The sequence below is a fragment of the Camelus bactrianus genome, chromosome 6 (genome assembly GCF_048773025.1).
Source record: "Camelus bactrianus isolate YW-2024 breed Bactrian camel chromosome 6, ASM4877302v1, whole genome shotgun sequence".
Classification (NCBI taxonomy): Eukaryota; Metazoa; Chordata; class Mammalia; order Artiodactyla; family Camelidae; genus Camelus; species Camelus bactrianus.
Window position 1 is genome coordinate 78,445,057 of NC_133544.1, and position 24,705 is coordinate 78,469,761.

The 24,705-nt window shown below is 38.7% G+C and overlaps 1 protein-coding gene across 6 annotated transcripts in view; it reads right to left on the reverse strand.

Annotated features, from left to right (window-relative positions):
• The window catches only part of CEP152 (centrosomal protein 152), an 86,265-nt gene extending 62,017 nt beyond the window's left edge, over positions 1-24,248 (reverse strand). For 3 of the 6 annotated variants that reach the window (XM_074366082.1, XM_010965280.3, XM_074366085.1), the window contains exons 1-9: positions 24,095-24,248; positions 18,506-18,599; positions 10,048-10,151; positions 9,750-9,822; positions 9,393-9,671; positions 8,152-8,317; positions 5,238-5,381; positions 3,465-3,604; positions 479-679 (exon numbers count right to left, since the gene is read on the reverse strand). In XM_074366082.1, coding sequence (XP_074222183.1) covers positions 479-679; positions 3,465-3,604; positions 5,238-5,381; positions 8,152-8,317; positions 9,393-9,671; positions 9,750-9,822; positions 10,048-10,151; positions 18,506-18,592 — 1,194 coding nt within the window. In that variant the 5' untranslated portion in view covers positions 18,593-18,599; positions 24,095-24,248. The remainder of the gene's footprint in view (positions 1-478; positions 680-3,464; positions 3,605-5,237; positions 5,382-8,151; positions 8,318-9,392; positions 9,672-9,749; positions 9,823-10,047; positions 10,152-18,505; positions 18,600-24,094) is intronic. The other 3 variants (XM_074366081.1, XM_045524212.2, XM_074366084.1) reach the window with 2 other exon arrangements.
• Between the last annotated feature and the right edge of the window lie 457 nt (positions 24,249-24,705).

Genomic DNA, 24,705 nt, shown 5'->3' on the forward strand with positions numbered 1-24,705 from the left:
TCTTCCCTATTTTATTTATTATACTATTCTCAAAATCAACTCCCAAGAATCATTTCTAGACAATCTTTATTGACAGGTTAATAACCAAACTCTGGGAGACCCAAGAAGGGCTTTCTACTGGTGAAGCTCCCAGGACAGCCTCTCAAGTCCAGGCTGGCTCCCAGACCACTCATTCCCTTCCATCTGAATTGTCCTAGGACACACGAGCAATATGCATAAGATAAATACTTTACAAGTAAAGAACTAGCAACGTGAGAACCGAGAAGGCACTAACCAACCCGACAAGAGGAAAGATTTCCAAAATTCTGCCTTCTGGGGATGTTCACAGATAAACCTCTTTGGGCTTTTACATTTACTCACACTTGAACACCTACTGCAAACATCCACAATTTCCACAGGACAAACCACAAAATGTCAGTTATAAAAAATAACCAGCTTTACTTGTTTATAAGAGTGGCTCATGTGAAATCATCCCAACCTGTTCTTTAAGTGCAGTAACTGTGGCATCCAACTTCCTTTGTAAGGACGACACCTGCTCTTCGTACTTCTTCGTGAGGCCCGTAACGATGCTCTCGTGCTGCTCTCTGGCGCGCTGAAGTGACTCCGAATGGCGGAGGTCCAGCAGCTGCTGCTTCAGGCTGTCCAGAGCCATTTCGGTTGTTCTGCACTTCTTCACCATCTAGTAAATGCACACAAGATGCTAATGTTTACAGGACTCTGAGTTTTGACTCTAAAAACCAACCATGCTTAAATAGGAGTAAAGAAAAGGTCTCCCCATCAGGGCTCTAGTTCCTCAAGATTTCCCTAGCTGGGACCTACAAGGCCCATGGTTGCTAGAAACACTTCACGGAGAAAAAAGTCTGTAGTTATTCAAGGAGAGTGCAAGACGATTTTGTGCAACGTGATGGCACTGTGGGTACCACAGTGTGGGTACCAGGCTAGGAACCCGCTGCTACTACACCGGTCCCAGTGCTGTTTGCACCGTTCTCTGGAAATCCAATTGTTAGGTCATAGGAAAATGACAACTATTTCGTTAAAGACTGATGAAACCTATGAATAGTCATTTACTAAAAATAGTTTTGAAAGCTATAACGGTAGTCGTTGCAAAGTAACAGTGTGGTAGGTTAAATAATGGCTCCCAAAAGACGCCCACGTCCCAATCACCGAAACCCGTGAATCTGTTGTGTTGCATGGCAAGGGAAAAGTAATGTTGTGGCCAAATTAAAATTGCTAATCAGATGACCTTAAAATAAGGAGATTATCCTGGATTACCAAGCAGACCCAATCCAGAAGGGTCCTTAAATGAGGAAAACTGAGGCAGAAAAGTCAGAACCAGTGACTCCCGGCCCTGAAGATGGAAATGGGCCATTGCCAAGGAACACAAGTAGTCTCTACAAGAAGCTAGAAAAGGCAAAAACAATGGGTCCTCCCCTGGAGCCTCCGACAAGCAACACAGCCCTGTGGACACCTTGATCTTAGCCCAGCGAGATCCATGTCAGACTTCTGACCTCTACCTGTACTGCAATGACTTTGTGTCATTTTAAGCCATTAAATTTGTGGTAATCTGTTACAGCAGCAACAGGAAACTACCATATGTGGTGATTCTGTTGCTTTTAGTTTTTCATTTATGCTACTTTATTTTTTATAAATGCAACTTCTAACTGATAAAAAGATTACAAAGTTGTAACTTTTCACCACAGAAAAGCAATTCAACCCTGTAATAACTATTATCATTTTTAACTTTTTGGAAAATAATAATCTATTCCACACAAAAATTAAAATTTCAAACAAGGCCTATTCTTCATTCAGTTCCAGAGATTGCCTATTTCTCCCAACACTGCTTTAACTGCCTAAGACATGCATCCATTTGCTCAATAATGTGGACACTGTGTGTACTTCAGGACAGGACAACAAGCCGGCCGAGGTCTTAAGTCCTACTGCTTTCTGGTGAGAAGAGACAGACAATAACAAGTAAACAAATGAGATGATTTCAGATGGTTTTGAAACAGAGTGATCAAACGCAGCTGATGAAGGGGAGTGGGAATGTGACGCTATCGGCTATTTTAGATGGGAGGTGGATGGGAAGTCCTCTCTGAAAAAGATCTGAAGGATGAGAAGGAACCAGACGTGAGACAACATTGCTTAAACTCTTCCATTTAACCGTCTTCAGAACGGGCCACCAACCTCACCTAAAGCCGAGCCACCTTCATTGTTAACTACCTTCCTTCCCTCCAACATGGTATTATTTTCATGAACCACCCACCACCCAGCTGGGCTACCAGTGACTGTGGGACTATTTCCCGGAATCAAATGGCTGCCTGTCTCCTTCATCAAAGAATGTGCCACCACTTTAAAGGCAAGTCTACTGGGGTCAGAATATTGAGGTCCTGATGCTTTGTCAGTAACTGGCTCTGTAACCCTGGGCAAGTTAATTTGGCCTCTCCAAGACTTGGTTAACTCATCTATAAAATGGTAAGCACAGTGCCTGAATAATCAAAATCCCAACAAGCTTTTTTTTTTTTTAAACAAAGCATGTAAGTTGATTTGCAAGATCTAGAAGGGAAAATGTGAAAAAGTGCTTAACATTTTTTTTTAAGAATAGTAAGGGTAGCCCTTATTTACCAAATTTCAAAACACAACATAAGCTATAGTTGTGATAGTATCAAAGCAGGAATACAGAAATATATACAAAAAAAGAAAAATACAGACCACCTATTATGTGCCAGGCACTGGGCTTACACGATAGGGCTAAAATGAGGGCAACCTGTTCTTGCCTTCAAGATGTTCCCAGTCTGTTATAACAGATGTGATCATCTGGCTTGGGGAGGAAAGCAGGGAGGCTCAGGAAAAGAAAACCCTTGAGCAGGGGCTTGTTAGTCAAATAGCAGTGTATTGTGGAAAGGGCATTCCAGAGAGAGGAGACACTACATAAAAGTACATAAAAACAACAAGCAAGCTGTTGAGGTTGAGGAGAGTAAGAGAAGAGAAACGCAGGGATCAGGTGGTCATCTTGATGCCATACTTTGCCCCATAAGTAAAGCAGGGTCACTGAAAAGCTTAAAGCAAGGGAAAGACATAATTAGAACTGTACTTTAGAAAGATTACTCAGATGGCCATAAAAGAGAATTAGGAGAAGGGGTAAGAAGATTAGAGACTAGTTAAGAGACTTCTGAAAAATATGGTACAATCCTGAATTAGGGCCATGTGGACCGAAATGAGGAGACCCAACAGAACACAGCAGCGACTGGATGACGAGGAACAGAGGAGGTGAGGTCTCCTCCAGATTTCTGGTGTACACATGACTATGTAGATGGGAGACCCACTCCTCCAAGGAAAGGGAGAGAAATGTAGGTTTATAGGTGTTCTAAGTTCTTCTAAATTTAGTCCCACAACACCAAACGTTAAGGAACTAACTTCTCATTGTAAAAAACAACTTTTTATCATAAATAAGACCAAATATTTACCTGCTCTTCATTAACTTTTAATGCTTGTATTTGGGTCTCCAATGCTTTTATTTGTGCTTCAAGCTGTATTTCTCTTTCTTTTCCATTCTGAAAGAGTTTCTGTGATTCTCGAAGGCTGAGGGTCAAACCATCCTTTTCATCTAGAATATTAAACAAATTTATATAAATAATACATTACTGTAGAGGGACCCTGTCACAATCTCTATCAAATATCAGATCTACATCACACATAAATGTTGTCACATTCAATCCCATTCAGATAATGAACTTCACTTGGTTTGGAGAAAACTAGAAAAGTTCCAAAAAAGAATGTGAAGTAACACCAGAAAAATTTTAGAGAACCAGAACCACTCCCTTCAAAAACTGTATTGTATGGAATACTACTTGGTCATAAAAAAAGAACAAAATAATGCCCTTTGCTGAAACGTGGGTGGACCTGGAGATCGTCATTCTAAATGAAGTAAGCCAGAAAGAGAAAGAAAAATACCGTATGATATCACTTACATGTGTAATCTAAAAAAAAGACACAAATGAACTTATTTACAAAACAGGAACAGACTCACAGTCACAGAAAAAAAAACTTATGGTCACCGGGAGGGAAGAGAGTAGGAAGGGATAAATCGGGAGTTCAAGATTTGCAGACACTAACTACTATATATAAAATAGATAAACAACAAGGTTATACTGTAGAGCACAGGGAACTATATTCAGTACCTTATAGTAACCTATAATGAAAAAGAATATGAAAACGAATATATGTAAGTATATGTATGACTGAAACATTATGCTGTACACCAGAAATGAAGCCAACATTATAAACTGACTATACTTCAATTAAAAAAACTAATACAAATAAATTGAAAGAAAATTTCAATTAAGAAAAAAATTTTTTTAATCTTATTGTATGCCTTTGGGGACCAAAAGAGCCCCTAACAATCATTTCAGCATTCGTTACTTGAGAAGCTACATAGCTGTGACAAACCCCTGCTAATCAAAGAAGGAGTCCGAGGACAAATTACTTTTTATATATACCTGCAGTGAACTCTTAAATTCACCTAATCTTAAATTTTTCCCACATACTTTACTGTAACAGTTCACAAGTTCATCTCCCAAAATAAATTTTAGGACCATTACAGAAAGAGACCTTTCCATTATCAATTAAGCTGGAAATAAGCTGGAGTTCAGTCACAAAATTGTTTTACAAATGAAATTTCAACACTAACCAAACCTACAGCAAGCACGAAGGGTAAGCAATCGTAACTTGAAATCTGTGTTTACTCACTGTGCTGCTCCTGGAGATGGCTGCGTTTTCTCCCTGGCACACCTACCGCAGTTCAGGGTCACTAACTCCTACTTGGATTAAAACACTGTGCTAATTTGTAAGCTCAGAAAACGGATTGCCAACTAAACACAAGTCTCTCTGGGAATTGGAATAGTTCATCCAAGGTAAATTCCATAAGGAATCAACAACTTTTTAGAACGGAATGCTATCAGCATTTTAAAATACTGTTCGTTGACTAACACTGTAATAAAAAGAAGAGAAAGAAGAAAACGGAGAAAATGAGGACCTGAAATAGTATGTTCTGAAGAGAAATCCAAGGCAAGGTGCCCAATGTCTTGGGTTTTTGTTTCATTCTTGACTGATTCACTATGAGCCCTCTGCCCAAGCGCATCAACTCCCTAAGTCTCGTATCTAAAATGAGGTTACTGGAAACAAGATATTGAGCTCTTGTGTACCTCATAATTGACAGCACCCAACAGTTACTAGCTTACCTTGGATCATCAGAAGCTGGTGATTCAGATATCTAATTTGACGTTCACTTTCATTTAACTTTTCAACTAAATTGTCTAGTTGTCTCTCCTTTGCTTTGTTAAGAACCTGAAGTTGAATAATCTGCATATTTTCCACAGAGTCTGCTTTGGAATTAAAGACAATTTATTAGATAAAAGAACATCAAAATATAAACTTGTGGTCATTTAGGGCAGTGTTTTTTAAACTGTGAACACAACTCATTAGAATAGCATGAGATCAATTCAGTGGACTGTGACTAGCATATTTTAAAGAACAGTGTTACTGAACCAAGACTTCGGTCTGCTCGCCCGCACGCAGTAAAGCCAATGTACTCAGTTATGGTGAAGGAGAGTGCAGTGTTTATTGTAGGGCACCATACAAAAAGTTGGAGCTTTGTGACTATCAGCTGTCCCGGACTCCTCACCTGGCACCTTAAAATCAATGCGGCACTTTCCTTGGCCACAACCCAGTGTAAGCAGATTAGCTTTACTGAGCGCTGGTGAGCAGACCCAGGTTTTGGTTTGGTAACAACAAGATAGGATATAATAGAATATTTCAGCATGCATCATGTAGTATAAATATTATTATGTAAAATGTCTGTTTCATTTCTGTATTTATATAGATAAGTATTGCAGAGAATATCACAAGGTAAAAAATGTACTTCTTACAACGGTCACTGCCAGAAAAATTGGAAAAGTCACTCGTTAAGTGTTTAACCCTGAATCACTACCATTCTGGCTGATGAAAAATAAGCATATACCAATTCCAATGGAAAAGAGCTCCATGCTCTCAAAATTTTTTTTAAAAGTGCATCAACTTCTATAAAACCACTGTCAAAGAAAATTTCTAGATATCCTTCTCAAAATATTTTATTTTAAGCAGGAATGAACTGCTATTTATACTGGTACATAACTGCTGAATTATTTTTTTTATGAATAGATTAATAAAGAATTTTGAAGTCTTCTTTCAGAAACAAAGTCATTTTAAGGACCACTTAAAAAAATCATTGAGGGGAATAAAAGAAAAAAGTGATTCACAGGAGAAGCATAATCCTTCAACTATACAATGACCAATATTTTTCATTTCCTACAAGAACAATGCTTCTACTTACTAATGAATAAAACAGCCTTTTTTAAAAGATATGGTTAAACTCCAAAAAATGAAGACTGAAAACTTTATTACAAGTCAACTCTGCTTGGGCCTTAGAGTAGGGCTCACCCAGGAATAAACAGTGTACAAGCCACACCTCTCTTCAAACTTTTTTTAAACTACTGTTACTAAGAAGCTATAATCACTAAATTTGGCACAACCGTTAAGTTATTTAATTAACTTCCAAATATCAAATTTAGGCAAATGTGTAATGACTTGGACAAAAAAAAAATCAACTTGATAAAATACAGATCCTTAAGAAAGTGATGCAAGGTTATGTCTGCAAAAAGACCAGGAGATACAACGTAATAACACAGTAGAACTGAAGTAACGCCAGGATGTCAGGCCACCAACGTGATGCTCATTTACTCAACCCCAAATCACTTATGCCCCACACACAGCCCACTTCCTCATCTCTTCACTCCACAGAGACTTAGGAACAAAGAGAGGCTGCCCCATATTTGCTGTTGAGTCCTCAGGGGAAAGTGAGTTTTGGTCTCCCCCATAGGCTTCCTGCAGCCTGAGTATAGGATGGAAGCAGGACTATGAAGTGAGGCCACTAAGTCCAGTTTCCTCCCTGGCATATCCCAGGAAACCCAGAATACCGAACAGGACTTTCCCTCTGCTTCTTAAAAGTCAAACAAAGAAAAAATTTGCTGTCACACTCTAGAATCACACTGGCTCTTCAAGACACACAATAACTGGTGGGGGAGTGTGTAAATTAGGAGTTTGCAATTAGCAGATACAAACTACTATATACAAAATACATAAACAATAAGGTCCTACAGTACAGCACAGGGAACTATATTCAATAGCTTGTAATAACCTGTAATGAAAAAGAATATGAAAAAATACATGTATAACTGAATCACTATGCTGTACACCCGACACTAACACAACATTGTAAATCAACTATATCTCAAATTAAAAAGTATATATGCACAATAACTAGAAGCTACTTCATGTGCCAGAAAGTATGACAATAAAAGTGGGACATATTAAAACACTGATTCAGATTAGTCAGGTACAAGTTTGGTTTTTGGTTTTGAATGTTTGGATCACCTCAAAATTCTCTAGCAGCACTTTTCTCATTCATATTTATACATATACTACATAAAAGGAATTTTTTTGTCAAGTGTCACATGACTAAACCTGAGATGTAAGTCCAGTTTTAACTCTGAGTATAGAGTAATTTACATCATAGTTGCCTACTTATTCCACTAGAACTCTAAAAAACCAAAAGAAAAACTTAAGATAATGGCTGACCTACTAAATTACATTTCTGTATAGTCAAAAATCTAAGATTGAAAACTGTATTTCATTTTCCAAATTAGACTTCAGTTTAAAAAAAAAAAAAGCTAATAAAGTTTTAACCAACTAGAATGACTAAATATTCAGCTGAGAAAATTTAATACTTCAGGAAAATTTCAGATACATGAGAAGGTAGAAAGAAGAGTACAGTGAATCCCAATAACCTATCACCTGGACTCAGCAACTGTCAACTCATGGCCAGTCCTGCTTTGTCTATATCCTCACCCAACATCAGCCCCCAACAACATGATATTTGATGTAAATTCTAGACTTCTTTCCAGTTTATTTATAAATACTTCACGTCATAGCTCTCAAAATAGGATTCCAAAAAAAAAAAATTCCATTATACTTAAAAAACAAATTACTGAACATGTTCCATGTGCTCAAAATTCTCCAATTATGTTATTAAGAAATAAACATAGACTTAATACATACTTTCATTAGCTCCTAAAAACTGTTGTTGCAGGTCTTCAAACGTGTCACTTCCTACAACGTCTTGAGCTGGCAAGCCATTATTCTGGGCAGAAGACTGATAAGGTTTATACGTTACTTTATACGATTCCAAAGCTTGACAACTGGGACCTTGTGACGTACCAAATTGCTATTATAAGATGATAAATGAAATTGACAATTAGGATTTGGCCTTTTCTTCAAAAATTATCTGAACTAAACAACTTAATTTTGCTATAGAACTTAACTGTGGTACAATTACAAATTTTATACACACATCTTTGCTTAAAAATAGTACTGATTGTTATTTACCACTGTTCATTGAAAGTCTGCAATATATAATTTCACACAACTTAACTGAACTTTTGAGCATATAATGGGGCCAATTCCATACATAACACTCAAGAATTGCAATAAGATTGTATATAAATATTTAAGAATGATTTAGATGATGCCAATATCATAGAAACATAAAAATGCACAGACGAAGTAACAAGAACATGTGTGATACACACCTCATGTGGAATAAATATTCAGTAACTTTTGTGGAAAGAATAACATTTTACAGAGCTGGAAGTAAAAGAAAATGACCGCCTTAAAAGGACCAAAGACTCATCGTGTCACTCGGTGACACAGAATAGCTATGGGCAAAAAGAGGCATTCATTGTCACTGAGAAAGTCAAAGAAGCAGCGAACTGTTTGCTAAGGTCTTACTTCAGTAAACTCTTCCGGGGGTGGGGACAGGGGGGTGGTTCTTTCCTCAACATTCATCCTGTCTACTACTATATCATCACAAAAGAGAGATCAGCTTTGACATATTTGACCTTAAATTTGTGATGAGGGCAGTGAGCTAGACAATCAAGGTGACTGAATGGTGTCATCTAGGTGATAACACTGCTTTCAAACTGTATCCGGATACCTGAATGCAGCTTCTCACCGGAGTACAGAGAATGGAAGAAGCCAGAAGCAGCAGTAAGATGGCTATTCTTTGGCAGTCTTAACTTTTAATGTTTAGTTAACTGTTCCCACCAAGTTTCTATTTTAAAATTCTCATTTAAGATGATTTAATTAGCTCAACAGAAAACAGCATGACTAATTTAGCACGAGCCTGAATAAATGCACTCTCTGAAATGTCTGTACTTAAATCTGACCATTGCACATACATACATTTCTTAAACACACACACACACACACACAAATTCTTGAAAGTCAAGTTCTTACAATACCTGAAAATGATTCCTTTGAGGATCCGAAAATGTAATTACTTTGGTTGGCTGGCTATTAAATTCCTGCTTCTGACTGTTGGTATATGGCCTAAAGTTTTCAGGAAGGTGATATAAATCAGTCTGTTCATATTTACTCGGGGGACTATAACCACTTCCACCTTCGTCTCCACCTCCTTCAGGATGGTACCCGGGGTGCTGGTCTTCAGGTCGGCTTTGATTCTCTTCCCAAACATTGCCACTCTTCTCTCCAACATATATATCCCGAATCCCATTATAGTCCTATTGGAGAGCAATAGTAAAGGAAAAGCACTGAGACCTGTTCCCACCCTCAAAGCCATTACCACACCAGATACTTACATTTACACTCTGAGATTTAGGCAGCACTTGATGCTCATTCCAGTTCATCTCCGATTGCTCAGAATGATGTGGCCTTGCAAAAAGTCAATACTTTAGATCAGAATCTATCATTTATTTGGACAGAGACATCCCAAAGAACTCCAAGATTTTAACATGTTTTCCCTCCAAACTTCACCTTAAAGTTTAAGAACTGGTCTATAATTTTATAATCACATACATTATTACTGCCTGTAGAGAATCAAAAGAAAAAGACTTCTAGAATTGTGATGTGCAGGCGAAGGGGATGTCAGGTCCTTACCTTTCCTCTCTGCCATCCTCACTGCAGTCCGAATAGTGGAGCTCGGGGGAGGACAGGTCATCATCCAGCATGTCGTGAGGCAGGTCTGTGAGTAACTGCTGCAACTGGGACAGGAAAGTCAGCGTCAGTATCTCACTGACTCGAACACAAGATGCCAAACCAAAGCTGCCTTGGAACGAGTGACTTTGACTGCAGAAGTCAAATAAGTTCCCAATTTCTGCATTTAATAAATGTCTTAAATTCCACAGGAATTATGTTCATCATTGCACTTGGGGAAAGAGGAATACTGAAATAGCAGGATTTATATTAGAAGGCTTTACTTTCTCCTACAAAGGTATTAGATTTAAGTGCACATACAACAGAATTTTAAAACTTCTTTATGCAAACACAGCAAGTCATAATAATGGTACAATCACTGTATCATGTTATCACAGGGCAGATTTGAGTCTCAGAATCCTGTTCTGCCAGTAATCAGACCTGGAAGATATGACAATCAGACAACCCCCAGGGAATGTGAGGAGCCAGATGCACTTTGCCCAGGTGGTGAGACCAGCAGCAGCAGCAGGTGGCCTGGAAGCCCTCAAAAGCTCTAATAATAGGATAGAAAGCTTTTGGGGAGTGACTAATTAGTAAACAAGCATCTAATTCCAAAGATGGAAAGATATACAATACTTGGATCTTATATAAACAGCTGACTAAAAAGAAAGCTGTAAGATTCAGGTTTTTACAGACACAGCACTCTCAATAGCATAACTCAAAAACTGACATAAAAGCACCTGACTTTGTTCTCCAATTTTTTTCTAGAAAAAACTCACATTTTTAGCATTTTGCCTTATAAAAACTACATAGAAAAAATTCACTCAAGTTTCAAGATAAACTGTGATAAAGAGATAAATGAATTGCCTAATTTGCTGAATTTCAATATCCATCTGTAAACATCTTTCTTCAAATCCCAATATGTTGACTTATAATTTGTAACAATCAGAAGATTCAAACATTTTCCTAAACATTCAGGGGACTGCTTATGATGACTTCTCTTTAAAATTAAGCACCAGTTAAATTAGCAAGTTGACTGAGTCCCTCCAAGTACATAAATCAGTCCCATAAAATTATGCAATGAGTGAATTTTAAAGATATCAAATACTCTATGAAAACTTGGAGGGAAAAAATGAGAAGCTCCTTAGTCTTTGGCAGGTTTCCGCCCCCCCCACCCCATTTTTCTGCTATTAGAATAAAAGAAATGAAATGCAGCTATTAAACATATCTGAGTATTATATCTATAGTCAAAAAACTTCTTTAAACAAAATACATATGGTAAAAGTTAAATAAAAATATTCGAAGAAATGTCTGAAAGGAATGCCCCAGTTGTTAACTGAGTTTTAGTGAAATCAAATTTGGGAGTGGAAATGGGGTACGTGAGGTGGGGAGGGGGATATACAAATCATATATATATTTCTATACATATAAATCAGTTTCTAATATTCACCAGATTATTTTTTAAAGGTTTTCTTGATCTATTTGGTTCTTTAAAAATGAAACAAGAGAAAAATATTCTATTCCAATGAAAAGTAATCTTGATACTGATATTAACAACCAAGGCCCTGACTTACTGGCTAACTGCTCACGCAGGCAATTTAAAAATCATTTTGAGAACTAGCCATATCAGAATTGACCCAAAGACATAATGAATAAGAAACAACACTAAAAACAAAACAGAACACATCAACACGTCAGGATACCACATGTGTAACTCAAGAGAAAGGAAGTGAAGTGATTTTACAAAGGCACAAAATTCACTAAGAAAAAAACACCTATGAGGTCTTTTAAAAGTAGTCTAACCTATTTTGTCTATAATTACGTATCTCTGCCTTAAGGAAAAAGACTACACCCACATGTAACACAGGGAAAAAGAACAAAATAGATATTTTATACTCACATCAAGTAAGGACTCCTGTACAGAAAGAATGTTTTCTTCTAAACTGTCAGTGAGGTTCAAGTACATAGCTGTATAACTCAAGGGAACCTTAACAGGGACATCTAAACATTTTTTTAAACACATTCCCCGCCTCACAAAGATAGAAAAAGCTACACATTAATTAAGCAATTCTTTGCAGCTTTCTTTGTGACACCACAAAATTAACAAAACTGGCATCCGCAGAGGAAAATTAATTTGAGCATAAGCAATAAATTCATCAAAATGCTTCTGGATCCATAGGCCAACTTATCAACTAGCAAACTCATCTCAATTGTATTTAGTGTTTTATAAAAATATTTACAGCTATACTAACATTTTTAAATCATTTCATTCACCTTCAAAAAATTTCTCCATCAAATTCTGTGGCATAGCTGGGCCATATTCCTTGGCTGCCACCAACTCTGAGGGCAGAGAGAGGCTAAGTGAGCTGAGTCCTCCTAATAAAGCCTTTCAGGAACAAAAGCCCACCCACTAGGCTTCCACTTCCAGGATCAGAGTGCACCCTCCTCAGGTCTACTGTCAAATAGATTTTGCTTTTGGTCATTGAGCCTTATGCCATAAAACACAAAATTACCTTATCAACTTAGACATGCTACCAAACAGAGAATTTTAAAAACTGTGTATTTTCCTCATTAAAGATCCACCCAACTGCCAAATACTGATTCAAAGACAAAGAAAACACTCCTTATAAATGGCAAGAGTTAATCCCACTCATTACTTCCAAATTCATCATACTGCTTTTTGGTTGCAGATGCAATCTTCTCAGTAGAATAGTACTGAATATCACTGAGTATAATAATTACAGATCTCTCCCCTAGAAAAAAGATCATTTGCCATTCTTAAGTCTCCTACTGAAAGGCATTCAAAACTATTCAATAAGCTGTTCTCCCTTCACTATCACAGGTTTGCTCCCGAAAAGTAAAGAAAAAAATTAGGGTATTTTACTCAAAGAATCTCAGCAACAAAACACTTTACAATAACCCAAATAGAATATCCAAAATGCCTAGTTTAGGGGGAATGTAAAACAGAACAAGTAAACCTTTCGTTAGCATTTTTCGGCTTAAATTAATTGAACAGACTGTCTTCAGAGTCTATAATCCTTGATATTCATGAAAGCAAGAGTTCTCAGATTACAAACCATACAATACATCTTCTCCCCAGAGAAGAGTAGCAAATGGAGTGGCCAACGTTCATCTGCCTTTTGAAATGGTTATCCCATAAGAACACTGAAAAGATTCTGATATTTAAAAACATTAATTATTAAAACAGACTCATAGACATAGTGAACAATCTTATGGTTACTGGAGGGGGAAAGGGTGTGGGAAGCGATAAATTGGGAGTTTGAGATTTGCAATTACTAACCACTATATATAAAAATAGATAAAAAAAATTTCTTCTGTCTAGCATAGTGAACTATACTCAGTATCTTGTAATAACTTTTAATGAAAAAGAATATGAAAATGAATATATGTATGTGTATGCATGACTGGGACATTATGCTGTATACCAGAAACTGACACGTTGTAACTGATTGTACTTTAATAAAAAGTAAAAATAAAAAATAAAAAATATGAATCATTAAATAATGCTTTCATGGATACACACTTAGTAGAATCTCCATTTGAGCCTAAGAGCCAAGTTAAAAACACCCCTGAAAAGGTGCAACACGGGATTGATAAAAGGTCAAATAACTTGGCAGCTAGAGCTTAGTCTATGAATTATACTATGTGCAGATTTTTTTTTAAATACATTCCATTGTTAAAACAAATTTTATAATGTTAGTGGGGAAGACTCTGCCTCGATTGCCACACATCTGAAAAAGAAATGGGGCAACATTTATTAGGCCAGTACTGGCTGTGCAGCAGGTGACACGTAACAGAGCTCTGGCCTGGGAGGAACGCTGGCGGTCCTCCAAGCCAAACCTCTCCCTCCAAAGGTGTGCAAGCCAGGGCCCAGGGAAGGCAAGGGGCACGTCCATGAAAAGTGAGCTTTCCGGCCCCAGGGCCCAGCACCGGAACCTGCCTCTCCATTCCGACTCCTGTTTGCGTCTACATGACATTTAGTGGTCACTGGAAGGACACTTATTTCTACCTATTTGTATATGGTCAAGCATCAGTCTGCTGGAGTTCAGTGTTTTTGTTCCCACTGTGACAGTTCCCAAAAAAAAAAAAAACCCTGTATATTATGGAAAATATTTCAAAGGCACAATCTAGATAAAGTATAAGAAGATGCTAAAAAAAATAAAAAATATATATAATATGAACACTTAACCATTTGTATCTTTGCTTTTCTTCGATGATAACAAGGAAATTTCACTAAATAAGTCAAATGATACAAAATGTAAACAAGTACTAACTGTACAACTCCCTCTAGTGGGGACAAAGTAGCAAAATGTTTCCATAAGTACATCAAACAAGGCAGCTAAAAGTGGAAGAAAGGCTATGCAATCCAAACTTAACCTCTAAAACACACGATTCCAACCTCAATTGAGCTTATTATTCTATTACAGAAATAACAATATCAAAACTAAGAGGGACTCGGACCAGTATTCCCAGGCGCAAGTTTCTGTCTGCCAACTGCTACTCAAACCACTTACCTTTCTACTCAAGATCATTTTCCAAGTTTCAAATTTATCATCACTAAATAAACGACCATCAGCAAGTATTACCTTGATAGCACAGATTAATTACTAAGTACTTCTACCCCAATCCACCAGCTCCAAAATATATACATTTATACATGATTTTACTATCTAGAACCAAGCAATAGTCACAGAGCCATTTCTGGTGACAGTGCAGAGAGTATATGTATGCTCCAGCAAACCGTGAGATCCCAAATGACAACCTTGCCTTAAGCTGTGTCTTTACCAATAACTTTGATGCTTACAGGAACCACAACAACAACTCTGTGTAACAGCCAATGATGAACTCCCAAAGTATAGTGACTTTAGGTGAAAAATATTTTGCAAAAATCACACTGTTACACTACGTTAATAAAAGAACTTTTGAACTCCTCTGGGCCAGCTTTACAAGCAAAAGTTTGCCTAGAATACTCTGGATGAGGTCTACCTAGTACAAGAAGGACAAGGACACCAATAGTTCTCAGACGGTACAGAAAGTAATGTGCTCCAGTAAGTTGTGAGGACTACACGTGATATGAATATTAATTGATATGATACCATATCTCCATGGTATGATCACCCTCCCTCACCTGCACCCTATTCTGCTCTGTTCACCGCGTAGGAGATGGAGTTTCCGGTGAAACACGGGGTGAGGCTGTGTGTTATGCACTCCTCTGCTGTGCCTTGGCACACAATGTGAAACTTTTACCAATACACCATTTACAACTGTAGCAGTTTAGAAATAATTATAGCGCCTTGCTTTTCTGCAAAATTCCTGGAGGTTTTTTTCAAAATATGGGTCTCTTTGTGGTGGTCTGCGGCTAGAGATTCCACTGGTCTAAATGTCCTCTGAATGTTGCATCACATTATTATAACCTTTCCTTTTCCGAAGATTAAATGCACTTTCTCCATTTATTCTTCAGTGCAAACAATAGAGGGAATAGAAGGAAAAGGCACCATCATCACTGCAGAGCTGCTAATTTAGGATGGTACGTAGGTTGGAATGTGATCGTGGCTTACTCAGTGACTTATGGACATAGTCCCAACTGACCCCAAAGCACCAAAATCAAACACCTTGGTAAAGCATGTTGTATAGCAATGTACCGTTCATACTAGATGGTCAAAATCAGGATTATTCTGCCATTTACAGAAAAGGGATCTCAAATCCTTAACAGGGTAGACCATGAGTCAGACATGGCCTGCTTGGCCAGCTCTACAGCACATCCCTGGGATGCAGGCATTCCTCCTATATAAATGAACTGAATATAAAGTGATTCAGTAAGTAGAGAAAACAGTACGCATTAGCCCACTGCTAACATGCTAATCTACCTGGCAAGCCCAAAGCTACCAACCAGGCTGGCATGAAAACACCATTCTTTCCTTTAACCTCTTAAGGCTGTAAACTATTCTGCTATCATAGGGTCAGGGAGATTGAGGAAGTTGAACAGGCTCCTGGATAGGAAAACAAACTTAGGTTTGATCAGCCAATTTATTATTTTAACTTGCAGTGACAAAATATAAATACAGCTGAATTCTTATAATCTGGAATTTTGGTGCTGAAACTCTCTAACCTCTGATCTCACATCTTCCCTTGTAGCAGCTTTTTTTTTAAAAAAATAGGTAAAAACACTTATTACCATGGAACACTTTTTATTAACAGGAACCATAATCTTCATGTTAGTCAAGTTAGCTAAATGTTCTTTTCTTCCACTTTGCTACAAACGCTCATTCTTAGATACTTCATCTCTTAAAAGTGCCTTTTCCTCTGGAAATCCCCTACCCCAGCAGATAATCTAGCAAGAAGTAATCCCAATGGCTATTTTGTAGATCATCTAGAATTAACTGCCTCCTTAACTACCCTCCTTTAAAATTTTCACCCCACTATACGCCTAGCAGTAAGTTCTCTCTAATACCCTACCCATCTTTTCCAGGGAAAAAAATCACCTGTCAGATTATATTTTCTTCTTTTTTAAAGTCTACTATAATAATCACTTAAACTGATCCTCTCAAGAATCCCAGTAGCTAAATTCCGGCAAACTATCCAAAGCCATCAGGGTCATGAAAACCTCAAGCTGTGAGTTCACAAAGTAAAAGAAAACCCTCACCCCAGTCCTTGCCACAGCAATTGTTGTGAAGGCCCCTGTCAAAATCCGGAAACCCTGGAAAGGGTCACAAACCCCAATGCCCTCAGTGATCTGGCAGAGAATTTACAAGAGGGAAGCTGGCGGGTCCAAGTGCACAAGCCCATGTCTGGGGGTGGGAACTATGGCCAGCTGGGAAGGGAAAGCCAATGCTCAGCTCCAGCCCGCCTGCTGCCACATGCAGACAGGCCACGTGCAGACCAGGCTTAGGACACTTCAAGACAGGCCAGAAACTCTGGATTGTTACATGAAATGTTTTAATCTTTAAATAGAGATTCAATGTTTTTAAAAACACTGTGCAACCAAGTAATACATGTCTATGGACAAAATCCACCAAGCTGCCAGCTTTGTCTTGACCCTAACTCTACTGCCAGCCTTTTGGGCAACTGACCCTATTCCTTGCTTCCTATTAAGACAAATGATCCACACCAACTATTAAAAAGGATTATTTTATATATTAGAAAATGGTTCCTATCAAGCATAGTCTCAGTACAGAAAAAACCTGTTATCACAGTCAATCAAAGAATTTTACTCAATTTACAAATGTTAGCCACTATATATAAAAGTAGGTTTTAAAGTTTCTTCTGTATAGCACAGGGAACTATGTTCAGTATCTTATAATAACCTTTAATGAAAAAAATATGAAAGCAGATATATGTATGTATATGCATGACTGAGACATTGTGCTGTACACCAGAAATTGACACATTGTAACTGAAGGTAATTCAATTAAAAAAAAATGTTTATTCAAACTAAAAACAATCATAACAAGCAGATGGACTTCCACCAATTGCCACTATTACTACTGAGCTAAGAATTCTGTTAAACACACCACACACACACATAAATAATACGATCTCCTCCTCACACTCCTTTTCTCCTTTAGTCTACTTACACAACACAGCATTCAGAAAGACCTTTCAAATATGTAGCAGAAAACTTCCCTGCCTAAAATCCTCCACCAGCTTCCTGTTGCTCCTGGAATAAAATACCAGCCTCTTCCTGTGACATACCACGATCTGGTCCAGAGCACCTCTTCCCCTGCCTCCACCACGCACCCCTTGCTAACACAATCCCAACACCATTGCCTTCCGGCTGTTTCGCAGATACTTAGGGTCTCTTCCTGGCTTCCAGGCTCTACACTCATGCAGTGGCCTCGAATATTCCTCCCAAATCTTCTGTGTGGCGCTCCTTCTCATGGGTCGTCTCAGCTCAAACATTTCCTCCTCCAAGAGACCTTCCCCTGCCAGCTCCCTGCTGGTTGCTTTAATGTCACCCTATTTTGTTTCCCTATCATTTATCAGTCCTAAATAACCACTCACTCAAAAGCCTTTATTTTTATTCATGTGGTTTGCTTGTTTCTCAGCTGCCTCCATTGGGGTGTAAGGTACCCGGAGCAGAGAACCTTGCCGGACTCGGTCAAGGCCATGTTCCACACACACAGCCCTCTGCCTCCAAGGCCAACCACTACATCAGAAGTGAAAAAGCCTTAAAAAATCTAACCATTTATCTGATGGCATCACACACAGTTGCTTTACTCTTGCCTCAAAAAAGGGAGCAGTCCGCTTATTCACTTTTTAGAAGTCCAAATGCTGACCAAGTTTTAGGGGTTTGAGGAAAAAATAGATATATAAATCCTTCAAAATGACACAAAATGATATAATTTGAGTCAGGAAATAAGATTAAGACTGGGTTTAGAATCTTTTTTTCTGAGTAACCTACCTCTTTCTCCCTTTCGTAGTCTTCTTGGTCATACTCTTCGTCTTCATTCTGTGTCTGCAGTGCCACACTGCCGAAGTCCAGGGACATGCTCCTCCTGCGGGAGCAAAAGATGTTTGGCTTCTACTTATGCCATAAAATTTCCCAGACTCAATGACACAAGAGATGCCATACAAAAAAGACAAAAGCAGTTGGGGAGAATAGGCAACTCATGCAGGACAAACGGTTAGTATTCCAAATATAATGAGAGTCCTTACAAAGTAATGGTGATTCACAGAAAATAGCTGTAGGACATCAATTCATGACAATGAAAATAATGCCAAAAGCTAATAAACCTAGGACTAGACCTTTCTAGCAGTCTGGGAAAATATAACCTAAAACTTAAGATTTTTGTCCACACAAAAAAATTAGAATAATCTAAAATCGTGCCAAAACAAAAATTTTTAAGAATCCGCTCAAATTTTCTAATGTGATGTATTAAATATGGCACAGGTAGCATCCTCCACAATTAGCTTCATCTTTAAAATATCACAAATCCAAGTCATGTTTTACAGAAAGGAGAGCCACTAAATCCTGAGTTAATGACTGCTGCCCAAAAAACATTTACAATCTGGTAAACTCCACAGGGCACACAAGAAAACTATGTGCTAAATGTCCTGCTCTTATACTTGACAAAATCACGTTCTAGCAAAAAATACTCAGGACAAACAAAAGTGGAGGATGTGAAGCTATATCACTGTCCAAAAATAACAGCGAGAGTTCCCTGGAGAACAGTCACCGCTGTGGTACAATCGGCAGCCAGAGATGGGTTCCAAGTACTTATGGTCAAGAGACTGTGGATGATTTGAGTTACAGGTAGGGATCCTGACACTACACGGAAAATACCCAGAATTTCAAAAGCTCTGAACAAATCTGACCAAAAAAAAAGTATGCAGGTGTCATCAATTACACAGCCGAATACTGCCCTCTATCCAGTCCATTCTGCCGCATGCCAATCACGTGCAATTTGATGTGAGCCCGGGCCACAACTCAGCCACTCACTTTTCAGGCTCTAAAATGTCATTAAATTTCAAGTGAAATAAGCTAAGACCAGCAATCCAAACACATCTTACTATAAAGGACTTAGCTCCCTCATGTTAACAGTCAAGAACTAAGGGCACACACTTTTATGTAAGCCAGTGGCTCTATAGCAAAAGATACTCCGCTTCATCGCATGTAAGGTGCCCATGATTGTATGACAGTTGTTTGTATCACTCTAAGGAAAAGATGTGGCCAATTAAAGCATGACACATCATTAATTTTAAAATGCAGCCCAATTTTGTCCATGTTAAAATGTGAAAAGGCCAGGGGCGGATATATAGCTCACTGGTAGAGCGCATGCTTAGCATGTATGAGTTCCTGGGTTCAGTCCCCAGTACCTCCATTAAGAAAAATAAAAATGTGAAAAGAAAGAGAATTGATGAAATATGGTATTACAGATTAACATAAATATGAATTTCATTGCTGAAAATCCCCATATGTCGAGTTTTTGTTTGTTTCTTCCAAAGACTGAATTATGTTTCTTGGTCAAACTCTAATTTGCAATCCGCCTTCTTTATCCCTCCCTCTCAGGTCTCTACACCCAGCCCATCCCTTTCAACTTTATGAATTCAGACTCCTCACATCAACTAAACCCTTGCAGCCTCTGCTTCTTAGACCAGACCTGCTCCTTTCTGTTCCTGTGCCGGAGCTACATGGAGGAAGGGACACATGCACTTTCACCAAGAGGGAAAATAGAGGAGCTTGGGGAATCTAAACCTCGTCTCTACCCTGCAACTATAAGAACCCTCTTGATTACCAGCATACGATGGATATCTGAATATGGTAAAGAGCCTATATATGATGTAGCTGAAATGGTGAGAGAAAAACACTCACACAAGCTCACGTCTCTAGGGTTTTTTCATTATTGCAAGTGAACGTCAAGTCTACAGAATCTACAGATAATGAAAATACTAGCTGATTTAAATCCTGGCTCCTTAAAAGAAATGCAATTAAGCTAGATCTTAAAAACATCCTTGAATACTCTAGGCAGAAATAATCTTTCCTGCTTCCAATTCTCATGATATTCTCTGTTTTTTCCTGCATTTTATAGTTAAAGCCAGAATATGGAATTTGGGTTACTTTCTTTTATTAGGTAAAAGAAGGGAGGGTTTTTTTTTTTTTTCAATGCTTCACTAACCTGCCATCAATTCCTGTTAAAAAAAAAAAAAAGAATATTAAGATTTACAAGAGCCTTTTGCTAAATATAGCTATTTTCAATAAAGAACTACTTTTTTTCAGAGAATGAATTCTACAAGGTATTTTCATTTTCAAGTGAATATATTTACATTTTAAGAGAATGTAAAAGATCAAACTGTATCTTTTTTTTTTTTGAATGGCATCTCAAATCCAAACCATGTCATTAAGGAAGAAATCTGAAAATATCTGAAGAACAAAATCTCTTTCCACTGTGGAAAAGGTACAAATTAGCTTTCCTTCTGAAAAGTACAAACTACCAGAGGCCTTAAGAAACTATTTAGGCATAAAGGGAAATTTGATAAACTTACTGTGGGTTTAAAAAAAAAATACTAAAAAGGTAATTAACTAAAACTTAAAAGCTAATGCTTTTCTTCTGCTTATTAATTACTAATTACCACTGCTATCAGAGACTTTACTATAATATTCAGAACAGTAGAAGAGGCTGCTTAAAAAAAAAAAAAGCAAGACAATAAACCCAGAAGCCATAGAGGAAAAATATGACAGAAACTTAACCACAAAAAAAAAAAAAAAAAAATCTGGATAAGGCAAGTCATCATTAACATGTCAAATAAGATGTATAAAAAAGAGCATCACTACGTCACTAACAAAGTCAAAAGATAAAATAATAACAAATAATGAAGACAAATAACAAGTTTATACTGTACAGCACAGGGAACAATATTCAGGATCTTGTAGTAACTTACAGTGGAAAAAATATGAAAAGGAATATACGTATGTTCATGTAGAGCAGCATTATGCTGTACACCAGAAATTGATACAACACTGTAAACTGACTGTACTTCAATTAAAAAAATATATAAATAATAATGAGAAAAATATTTGCAAAACTCAGGACAAAGTCCCAATGTACAATTCTCACAAAGAAATGAGAAAAAGACAACTCAGTTTAAAATGGGCAGCTCATATGTTTCATTAAAAAAAAAGAAATGTAAATGCTCAATGAAGTTGAAAAGAACCGTAAGCTCACAAAGAATTCAAAGTGTCATTTAAACCACGAAATATGACTTTCAACCACTGAATTTGAAAAAAAAAAATTGGTTAACACCTAGTGGTGGCTCTTTTATAGGAAACAGGCATCCTCATGAATTACTGATGAAAGTATGAACTGGGAAAACCATCTTGAAAACTATTAATGCTGAAATATCAAAAAAAAAACATTTACCCTATTAAAAGTACTTCTGAATAAATTTGGCAATACTATGTCACTAATAAAGATAATGAAACATTTCTATGTATATTGACTGATTAAAAAATCAAGATGCAGAGTAAGTGTACAAAAATAACAAGGTAGTTAATACTTTCTTCTTTTTTCTGAATCTATTAAAAAAAACTATGTTCCATCATTTTGTTACACTCAGATGGGAAGGGCTCAGTCTCAGTACTCATCTTATTGTGCCGGGTTATGTTTTCTTTGCCCTCCTTGCAATGAGAAAGAAGACCAATGGGTATTTAATTGGACAAAGCTGTAAAAAGCAAAAGTAACATTGTTTTGTCTCATCTATAAGCACTCTGGAGCAGAATTAAAATATATAACTCCCTCATACTTTGCACACAGTAGGCACACAACAAAGATTTGCTGAATGAATACATTCCCGTTGCTCTATACAGACTCATCATTTCAATAAAATTTTACTGAGCACCTACTGTGTGCCAGGGCATATCCTAGATGTATCATACATACAGCACCAGCCATGGGAAGCTTATAGTCTCTTAGGGAAACAATGATATAAATTAATAGTTACAATGATACCTTCTAATACATTCTGTTATAGAGGAAAGTATAAAGCACAAATTAACTATGCCTAAAAAGAAAAGAAGGCTGAAAAGTTTCACAGAAAGACTGATTTAAGATTAGGAATAGAGCGTAAAGGACACAACACAGCTGTAAGTAGTTAAGAATGAGTGCACTCATTGAGACAACCTGGGCTCAATTCTGGCTCTCCCGTTTATCAGCTGTGCAAACTTGCACAAACTGTTTCCATTTCTTCATTAATAAAATGGGGGGTCAAAACAGGACCCACCTCAAAGACTGGTTATGAGGATTCACAAGATTAGTGTATATAAAGTGCTTAGGACTGCGTACCAATTAATACACTTTAGTTTCGTTATTATGATGACATGGTTACTGATGAAGAGAAATCTGTCAGCTACAAAAGAGGTTCAAGGAACAAAGGTGAACGTGCAGCCTGTGGGAAACCTTCCTTTAAATAATGCAAGTTTTTCTGGGATGAAAATGCCACTTCCTTCAAGATGCCCTCCCAATTCTGTTCCCTCTGTGAAATTAATCACTCTTTCACACCTTCAGGCGACATTTTTTATACTTTTATATGGCTTCAATTTCGGCCTCTTATTGAGTGCATTCACATCTAGGAAGTGCATATAAATTGTCACACATTGTGAAGGATATGGCGAAATTCAGTTTAAATTAGACTCAAGTTTATGACTGTAAGATAGAAAAGGTTAAGCGCCACAAAGCGGGGAAGGGAAGAGGGGTCGTCTTTAAGTACCCTGGGAGTTAGGAAATTCTATTTACATACTAGCTTCCTTTCCAGAATGGAAATGGCCGGAGCACACTAGCCTGTTTCAGATTTTCAATAACCTGGTTTAGGGGGCCTATTTATTCATTTAACAATTACTTGCCAAGCCCTGTTCAAGATTACAAAGTTCACCGGGGTGTGGTGGAGGGAAAGAAAATAGACGTATTAAAAAATGATGACAATAGTCTGTGATCAGTGCTACTGACAGCAGCTTGGACAAATAGTTCCAGGGTGCCCAGAGGATGCAGTGAGTAGGCACCCACAGGCTGAACGAAGAATAAACCAATGACCTTACCAAGGAACTCCGTTTGGCGTCAACTATAGCACAACAAACAGGTACCGCGAGGCCGAAGTTGCACGGAGCCCAGGATGCCTGCGGCTGCTGGCTTGGGCTGCCAGCGTCACGTGCACCCGGTCAACACACGTGCACAGAGCACCCACTGTGAGCCAGGCACGGGGCCACGGTGACCACGGCGGGGGTCCCCAGGGTAGGGTCTCAGGGCTGCTCTAGCAGCCTGGAGGAGGCGAGGAGGGCTTCCCAGACGCCACTTCTAAGTAGGGTTGGGGTCTGGACGGCACTTCGAAGTCAAAGGCTGAGCCCCCCACCCCCTACCCCCACCCCCGCTCGCGAGCAGTCCACCACGGCGGGATTTGGGGAGGGGGCAGGTCAGTCCTCCGGGAAGCCTCAGCCAGAATCCCAAGGACCCCGCACCTCCTACTACGCCAGGCCCAAGCCCAGCCGCGAAGTGAAACTCACCGGACGCCACGGACGCTGATACCGCGGAGACTCCCCAGCTCCAGCCGAAGACCAACTTGTAGCAAACCCCCGCACCTGGCGCTAATCCGCTAGCTCCTTCCTAATCACAGCCGAACCACGGGGCCCCGAGGCCACTGAGGAGCAGCCGCCTCCTCCAATCGCTGGCTAGAAACTGGCCCGGTGGGCGGGGCCACGCCGTCTCGGGGCCGGGCGTGGAGGCGGAAGTCTCCGCCTTCCTCAAGCTAGGTTGAGAAGTCCGCCTGCAGTTGCAAATACTACCTGGCTGTTTAAAAGCGGGCGCCAGCGGTGGCGGGAAGTTCCTCCTGGGCGCCCATTGGTGGACCCGTGAGCCAATTACGAAAGGGTTGACTCCAGAGGGGGCGGGTTTATCGGTTGCATGAGGAAGCCAAACACCTGGCCTCCTGCCTTTGCTGACTCTCCGGTTTTGCCCGAGCCCCGGGCCCCGCCCCCCACCACATGACGTAGTGACTCATGCCCCCTGCGCTCCCCGCTCCTAAACCCCAGTTCTCAACTGCAGCACACAGAACCCACACTTGCCCCACCGAACCCTTATCTTGGCGGTTTTTCTCTTTGTCCTTCTGATTCTCTAA